At 41.3% G+C, this 8,900-nt stretch overlaps 3 protein-coding genes across 3 annotated transcripts; 2 read left to right on the top strand and 1 right to left on the bottom strand.

The window, feature by feature from the left end:
* Positions 1-200: 200 nt before the first annotated feature.
* Positions 201-3,120, top strand: NECHADRAFT_89421 (uncharacterized protein; the record flags this gene model as incomplete). Its single annotated transcript, XM_003039172.1, has 6 exons — positions 201-265; positions 305-363; positions 520-1,448; positions 1,521-1,586; positions 1,745-2,005; positions 2,077-3,120. The coding sequence occupies 6 exons, from the start codon at positions 201-203 to the stop codon at positions 3,118-3,120; spliced, it is 2,424 nt and encodes an 807-aa protein (XP_003039218.1).
* A 2,765-nt stretch (positions 3,121-5,885) lies between these two features.
* Positions 5,886-6,062, bottom strand: NECHADRAFT_56552 (uncharacterized protein; the record flags this gene model as incomplete). The annotated part of the gene is made up of 1 exon (XM_003039170.1): positions 5,886-6,062. A coding segment is annotated over one exon (177 nt), but the record flags the coding sequence as incomplete, so codon positions are not given.
* A 1,250-nt stretch (positions 6,063-7,312) lies between these two features.
* NECHADRAFT_89420 (uncharacterized protein) lies at positions 7,313-8,675 on the top strand (the record flags this gene model as incomplete). The annotated part of the gene is made up of 5 exons (XM_003039171.1): positions 7,313-7,341; positions 7,395-7,398; positions 7,638-7,646; positions 7,676-7,841; positions 7,924-8,675. The coding sequence occupies 5 exons, from the start codon at positions 7,313-7,315 to the stop codon at positions 8,673-8,675; spliced, it is 960 nt and encodes a 319-aa protein (XP_003039217.1).
* Between the last annotated feature and the right edge of the window lie 225 nt (positions 8,676-8,900).

Here is an 8,900-nt window from a genome sequence, read left to right as displayed (position 1 = left end):
TATATGTATATATGCTTGACATGTGGAGCCATCTTCTATTTATAAGGGTTATTATAGGAGAGGAGGCTGCAAGTGCTCAATACTGTATCCTTTCCTAGTGGTTACTTATTTCATTTCTGTCCCAGCCCCGCAACTTGCGGGGTCGTTGTTCTCTCTTTCTCTCCAAAAGTTGGCCGTACAGAAACCCACTTGCGACAAAAATGGCCCAAGTAGACAGCGCCTCAACAGCAGCAGATCAGATTGTTGTTGACCATCATCTACCGAGGTGAGAAAACATTTGCCAAGTCATCGTACAATGTCACAGTCCTGACACGCCCGTTTCAGATACAGCTGCAGTCTGTGTGAGCGGCGGTTTGATCGGAGGTGAGCAACGTCTTATGTGGACAAACTATTCCGGGGCCACAGTGACTTTGGTTACTCACCAAACTGCGGGCTCCATTTAGGGACACATTGATCCGTCACATGCGAGTTCACGAAAAGAGACATTCATCTTTGAAGCCTAGACGGAAAGCTTGCCAGCAGTGCTCGAAGTTTGTTTTGCCCTTGCACTGACTCCATCCCGACTCAAGTCATTCTCACATGCTCACCACACTGTCTCTCGATTCAGATCCAAAATCAAATGTCAGGCCGAACAACCAGCTTGCTCATCATGCGTGAAGCGCAAAATCAAATGCACATACAACACGAGAGTTCTGCCGAACTCTGCATCTCCACTGTCCAACGAAGGTGGGTGCGATACAAGTACGATGAAATACAATGGCGTACCAGCAGCGTCAGAGGAGGATCTTCTGATTGGCGCCTTGCTCTCTTCCGCTAGTGGCCAGAGAAGTGCTCATTCAACGGTGATGGACGCTACCTCCAGCGCCGGAAGCGCAACCGAGCCTCCTGGACCGTTCACTGAAAACCTTGGCGAGAGTTTTCCCGACTTCTTCCCAGATCCCGCCGGTTTGTTCGGCATGCCCGAATCGGACGACTTTGACTATAACCAAGACTGGCTGTTTGGGCCGTCCGGTGCCAATGACTGGTGCTCGTTCCCCGGCAAAGATGCTTCCCTTTTACAGTCCACGGACGCATCACTATTCCAACCTCGACTTCCGTCTGATTCTCCACGAGGCGCTTCAATTCCGGTGGAAAATGGTTGGGCTCATGGCGACCTGCCTGTGCCAGATCCCCAGGATTCTGGAAGCCCAGGAGATCCTTGGCCTGTGGAATCCCATGCAGGTCCGACCCAGCGTCTAACGCTCCCTCCATTCGGAATGTCGGAACAGCACCGGGCTCGAAAACACTTCTCGATACCACCCCTTAGTAGTTCGACTATGGCTTCCCTGCGACGCCACTTTGAACTGCCTTCTGAGCGGAGTCCTTGGCTCCCAGTTCAGTTGAGTAGCTTCCCAAGCAGCGAAACCCTTGATCTCTGCATTGATTCATATTTTGCACACTTCCATCAGGTTAGTCTTCTCTGCTTCGATCGTAAAATGTGTGTTTAGGTTGCTGTGCGCTAACAACTTCCTTTTGCTCAGATCTTCCCAATACTACACCGTCCGACCTTTGACCCTGATGATAGCCTGGTTGTCACTTTGGCTGTTGTAAGTATCGGTGCATGCTATGTGGATCTGCCTAATTGCCACGCCTTCTCGGAGGCCGTGTCGGAAGTGTGTCGCCGTTGGTTGGTAATAATGGTGAGAGCCCCCGAATGCTCGACCAAGGCGATCCTTTTTTTTGAAACTGATGATTCCGCACGCAGGCCGAGCACGATCGTCGCTTTGTTCGAACCGTGGCGTATTTCACCGCACAGCTATTACAAGGCATGCACGGATATTGCAGTGGCAATGAGCGTCTTTTCGAGCTCAGTGAATCAAGTCGAAGCGCGCTCGTTCATCATGCCAAGTGTATGGGCTTATTTCGAGACCCGGTTCCTCGCGTCAGCTCTTCAGATGATCCTGAGGAAGCCTGGAAGGAATGGATTCGGCAGGAACGATGCATTCGCCTAGGTTGGGCTGTTTTTGTGAGTATTGTGCATTTGATCAAATGGCATTGGTCTTGATCCACCAGAGATCTCACTGACCTGGCCCTAAGGAGTACGACTTTTGTAAGGCATTGTTGCACAATGACAGGCTCTGTCTCAACATAATGGACGCCTGCATGAGGATGCCGAGCTCGATGAAGCTCTGGGATGCCGATTCTGCGTACGCCTGGGCCAGCTTGCAATTTCCGGGGCATTCGTTAACTACTGACCTGAGAGTGCTTCCCACAATCAGAAACTTGTTCGAAAGTAAAGGAAAAGCCGCAAGAGGGTTAACAAACGAGCGACATCGTCTTATCATGATCTTCACGTTAAGTATGATGCTACTCTGCTTGGAGCAATCTAGCTTCATACTAGTCGGTGGGCATTTGGGACCTGGCCTTGATCATCCAAAACAGAAGGTACTAGAAGTCTTGGATCACTTTTCTCAGACCCCCATCCTGCTGTTACGGACACATCCCAAATTGGAGGTGGCGAGGGTTGTTCAGGAGATGCACTTGGTACACATGTCGCATCTTCATGCCGCCGGTGGTCTCATGCGCTGGGTAAATCCGTTCCTACGAAAAGTTTTGTTAAGCAAGCCGTCTCAGTCTTCCAGCCACCAAACAGCTCGTGTCCTTCAATGGGGTGCTGAAAACCCCAGAAGGGTGCGGGAAGTCGCTTACCACTGTGCGCAAATCTTGGCATTGGCACGCCAATTTCCCGAGAACATGTCTATGGAGGCATTTAATACTTTTCACGCCGGGATCATACTTGTGTGTATGGCTCGACTATTAACGACTTCGCAAAACACGGATCAAAACGGCGACACGCTTCGCATTGACTACCAAGGTGATCCTGATGATCCAACCTCTCGGAGAATCTCAGCATGGGTGTGTGAGGGTGGGAATGAGGTGATTGGTGTACACGGTGCTCCCGTCCTCTGCTGCCGGCAAGGTTGGGGACAGGTGCTAGACGAGACGGCGGCGCTATTAACACGGCGGAGAGTATGGGGAATCGCACAGAATCTTGTCAACGTGGTGCTCACAATTCGTAGTGACAGTTTTGACGCCCTCCATGGCATGGCATGGACAGACCAGTCGTTAGAAAGCCATTGAAGGTTAGGTAGAATGAGACCACGGCGTCACCCAGGCACTTGTCCTGCGCCTAGACCGTCAGGACTTAAGGAGAATAAAATGTTCTTGTTTGAAGCAGCAACGACATCTATGATTAGATGCCACTTTACTAAAAACATTCATTTCCGGGCGATTATAGAGTCTGCCTATCGCAATGTACAAACGAATCTAAACCTCATGGTTATTGCTAAGCGAGAACTAGCTATACTCGATAGGATATAGATAAAATTATACCTCTTTCGAGTTCTCTTCTACCTCTAAACCTAGGGGCAAGTATCTATATACCCTCCTTACTCTAAATCCCTTAAAATTCCACCTTTAAACCTAGGGGTTAATATCTATGTTACAGCTATGACTTCTTAAGTCACGGAAAGCTAGGTAGGCAAAATGGTTGTATTGGACTGAAGCTTGCTAGAACTAAGATGACCGTACCCGTGGCGAAAGACAAAGGATTCCTTTGAGATACCCCGCTGAAAGGCTAAGGGCACGTGGGTTGGTTGATGCGCGGGCTCGAACAAAGCCGCGTAACAATAAGTGTTACGACCCCCGCGGTTTCGTCACGTGGTCTCCACAAATCCCCCGGCTCAACGCACCTATCAGGCGCTGGACCGACACTACACAGGAACGACGTCGGTCCAGGGCCGACGCGAGCCAGGAATGACATCGTTCTAATTCACGATCGGTCTAAGCAGGCTACTCCAAGTATATAGAACACATTCATTGCACTTTCTTATATACTAGCTACCTTAGCTATCAATATAACTTAGTTATACTTAATACCTTTAAGTATATTACTAGACGTAACTTATACCTTATTTAAGATAACGCTAGTATCCCCTCTGCTAATATAAACCTAGCACGACCGGTTTATCCCTTAGGAACTATTACGAGTAGGAAGATTAACTAGGATACGAATAGAAAACGTCGGAGCTCGGAATAGAACAAATAGGCCCCGGTGGAAGTAGTATATAGTCGAACTAGTCGAACGGGAATAAGTTTAACCACGTTTAACTAAAAGTAAAACCTTAACCTTAAATAGTCGAATAGGTCGAATAAGAGCGCGTTTAATTACGATCGACTAAGTAAATTAGAATAAGTATATATAGTCTCGCTTATTCTTACTTTCCTATATCTAGATAGCTCTCTAGCTTTTAATATAACTTAATTACTTAAGAATACTTCTTAATATTATTAGATATAATTTACTATTTTATACTTAGTATATTATGCCTTATTATAATTACTAATATAAACTAAATTAGGTTATAGTTTATTATATTAGGAACCTTAATTATTATAGGAACCTCTATAATCGTTATAATAAGCGAGTGCACTAGATAAGTAAGTATACCGCTTGAATTTCTACTTTAAAAGATAATTTTAAATAAATTCTTAAAAATTTAAACTAGGCTTAAAATTACTAGGTCTTAAAAGTTAGGCTTATTACATAATATAAAACCTATAATAATTTTCTTAGATTTTTAAAAAATTCTTACTAAGCTAGTATAATAATAACTTATTTATACTATGTAATTAGCTATTTCTATATAAAGGAAAGTTTTTATAAATCTATAAAAATTATTTTAAGCTTTATATATAGTTAAATAGCTAAGAATATTTTTTTAATAATTTTAATAATTAAATAGCTAATTATAGAAATATAAGGTTTACTTATTTTTAGTTATATAGTATGCTAGTATATATACTTATTTAGTATATATACTTATTATATATGTTAATTAAGAAATATAATAGTTAAGATTCCTAATATAATAAACTATAACTAAATAGGTTTATATTAATAGTTATAACGGGGTATAATATACTAAGCGTAGGGTAGCGAATTATATCTAATAATATTAAGAAGTATTCTTAAGTAATTAAGTTATATTAAAAGCTAAGGTAGCTAGAGTATCTATCTAAGGAATATTATATAGTCTTTTATAGGCATAGTCTAAGAAGTATCTTATAATAGGCATTATAAGATATTGCTATATTCTTACTCGCATAGAGTAAGAGAGTAAGCGGGACGATAGGTTCTGGAGTAAGCGGTAATATATTAATCTATGCCGTGCAGCGTTATATATTCGGTTATAATATAGGTCGTAATAAGAAAAACCTATTCGCACTATATATAACATATATATATAGTAAGCGTCGCAGTTAAGTAAGCATCGCACTTTTCTTAACCTCTAAACTAGAAATCATAATAAAAATACTATAAATTATTTAATTAATTTAAATTACTTATTATACTTTTCCCTAGATATCTTAATTACTACCTTATAGGTCCTTATATTATAGCTAGGCTTACTATAGATATTATAACGCTAAATACCTAATTACGCTAACCTTCCTTAATTACTACTCCTCGATAATTTAGCTACTACCTATATATTAATATCTATCTAATTAATTATTTACCTTCTTTCCTCTATTATTATAACCCCTCTTTTCTATAATCTAGTCTTTTTTGCCCTCTAGCGCTAGCTTAGTATCTTATTTACCTCTTAAAGGTCTTTAATCTCTACCCTTAATAATATTATCTTATATATATTTCCCTTTATTACTTTTATAAGAGACTTTATAGCCTCTATAATTAACTCTAGGGAGCTACTTTAATACCTTCTAATTTATCTTTCAAGGTATTTAGACTAAGATCTAGCCTTAAGTATAGTCTTTAGGGTCCTTAAGACCTAAGGGGTAGAGGGTTTAATGCCCTCCTCGGTAAGTATTAGAGTCTATAGCTATATATTAAGCTTTAAGATTATAGCTTCTAGGTTAAGGGGAATAAGGCTAGCTCCTTTAAAAGCCCCCTTAATATTTCTTTTTATTATAATAGCCTTATATATAATATAGAAAGCTAGAAAGAACTTAGTCTTTAAAATATAAGTTATAAAGTATCTAATTAATCGCTCTATTTCTTAACTATAAGCTCGCTTTAGTATACTAAAGTATCTAATATTAAGGGGCTAAAGTAAATAAGAGGAATAAAGTAATATATAAAGCTAGATAATCTTTTTTTTCTTATAATATCTCTTAAATTCGATTAATTAATAGCTTTTATAGCTATTAGGGGTTAGGGAGTAATAAGAACTAATTAATCGATTAATTATATACCGGTTAAAATACTTAAGCTACTTAAGACTAATCTTATTATTAGTCTAGCTATTTTAGGTTATTATAATTACTTAATCGCCTAAGAGGTTACTTTTTTAGTACTAATTAGCGAGGTAATATTAGCCTATATTAATAATAAATAGCTAGATTGCCTAGCCTTTTATATTAATTACCTAAATAATTATAATTTATTCCTAGTTTCTAGGCTATATTAATTTTAGCTTTAAATACCTTTTTAAGCCTATAATAATTATTTTACTTATAATTATGCCTATAAGGAAGCTAATCTTATTAAAGTTATAAATATTATTTAATTAGATATTATACTTCGCGATTATATTTGCTATAAGCTAAAATTAATCATAGATAATAATTAGATCTTTATATTTAGCTCTTTAGTAATTATATTTATAAAAGAAATATATCTTAAGCTCTAAGTATCGCTTAATAAAGTCTAAAGCCTAATATATATTAACTAGTAGTATATTATAGTCGATAAGTAATTAATTAGCTATTTCTTTTATACTATATAGCCGGGGGGGGGATCCTCGCGAATCTAGGTTAAGAATAAACTAAATAAGGATCTATTCCTCTAGATTAGATAGCTAATATAATTTCTAGATAATATCGCGTCGAGATTAGATACCTTATTGCCGGCGATATAGGCGATGCTTAGAAATCTCATAGGTTATTATAGCGCGTTAGATACTTAGCTTTAGGTTATTTTAAAGGGCCTAAAGGGTAAGAAGGGTTCTAGCTTTAATATTAGAGGTAGGCATATTAGGTAGTTAAGAATCAATTAATTAAATATAAAGTTAGGTATAAGAGGGAAAGGTGCGATGCTTACTTAATTGCGACGCTTACTATATATATATATTATTGCTATTTCTATATAAAAGAGATTTTTTTTAAAAATCTAAGAAAAATACTATATAGTTTTCTTTTTTTCTTAAATATTTAAAAATATGTTTTTTAGATTTTTAAAAATTATATAGCTAGTTTATTAGTGACCTCACGTAGTTAAGAGGGACAGAGTATATATAGTTTGGCCGCAATGGGTTACCTGTTACTATGGTCTTATGTGTAAGCGTGTTAGACCGCAGTATTAGAGAAGGCCCGTCTATGCTCCCTCGTAGGGAGGTAAGTATCTATATATTGTAGTAGTGCTATATATAGAGGGAAGGTGAGGGGGGGGGGGGTAAAAGTCGAGTCTTAATTGCGTGAGAGATGATGAGATACCTGCCGAGGCGAGTAATTAACTCCCCGTGAGGTAGTTACAGGAGGGAAGAAAACCCCTTAGTGAACCTTCCGAGCCGGGAAGTCTATTGTGCAGTGTGGTCATTACGTGAGGCCATACTAATAAAACTACTCCCTTTTAGAAATTTAAGGTTTGCTACTTTTAGCTGTACAGTATGAGTGCGTTGCTCGCTTGTCTGCGCCGCTCGCTTATCAAGTACGTTACGCAAACAGTAATGCACCGCAAGTTTTTGTTTTCGCGAATGGCTTCATTATGGCAAAATGCGGTGCAAACAAAATCGTAGAATTTGTATGGGGCGACGATTTTTTGTGCTATGCTTTAAGTGGTGTGATTCTTTAAGTGGTGGGGGATGGTACGTTATCATCAATGAGACGTATGTTAGTAACGCACTGGCTATTGATTGGCAGAAATACCCTATTCCCTTCCCCCTCCTGGCTGGAGTCGCTACCAAGCCCACGATTCTTCTCTACCAGGGGAGCTTGCTGCCGTCGTAGTTCTGGAATGTGCCGCCGATGTCCCTGGTGGCTCCATCGATTGTCTTGACCATGGCCGTCACGCTGGTGTCGACGCTGATGGCGCCGAGGTCACAGAGCTTCAGTGTGGTGCCCGCGCTCGCGACAGCCCCTGCGGCGAGTTCAGTGTCGACGAGACCAGGGTGGAAGACGAAGCTGGTCAACCAAGACTCCTCGAAGTGGAGGCGGCGGATGAACCAGTTCAGTGCCGCCTTGCTGTCACCGTAGGGGCTCTGGGCGGGAGGGAAGTCGGCCAAGCCCTCCATGGAGCCAATGGATCCGATCAGAGTCGAGATGGCTACGAAGATGGGGTTTCCAGTCTTGCTAGCGCTGAGAAGGTCCGCGGTGGCCTGGAAGAGGGTGACAGGGCCAAGCAAATTGACCTGCAAGTGCTGGTCGATGCTGTCAACCGAGCTCTTGCGGACGGTGGTTCCGTCAGCGGCGATGCCAGCATTGGCAATGACAATGTCCAGAGCCTTGATCCCATGCTCCTTCTGGAGCGTGCTCACCGCCTCGGCAGCGTCGGTCGCAACGCTGGAGTCGAGCTTGACGGTGATGAGCCGGGTGCCCTCCCCTTGGGAAGATCATCAAGAGCCTTGGAGTTTGGGTGCTCTGGGTCGCGCACAGCAAGGATCATGGTTGTCTGAGGCCTGTCGAGGAAGGTCTTGCGAAGCTCTTGCCGATTCCGCAGTTTGGACCGGTGATGAGGATAGTGGACGGGGTACTCGTTGTGAATGGCCTGGTAGGATCCTTGAATTTATTGGTGTTGAAGAGGCGATTCAGAGGAAGAGCTGGCTTGTGATCGTGTCGAGGTTTGTATGAGGAGGTCTACGGTATAAGAAGCCCTTCATCATTGCGCAGTAGCACGTCAC

The sequence above is a fragment of the Fusarium vanettenii genome, assembly GCF_000151355.1.
Source record: "Fusarium vanettenii 77-13-4 unplaced genomic scaffold NECHAsca_146_unmapped, whole genome shotgun sequence".
Taxonomy (NCBI): Eukaryota; Fungi; Ascomycota; class Sordariomycetes; order Hypocreales; family Nectriaceae; genus Fusarium; species Fusarium vanettenii.
The sequence above is the reverse complement of the archived record's forward strand: the minus strand, read 5'-3'. Positions and strand labels throughout refer to the sequence as shown.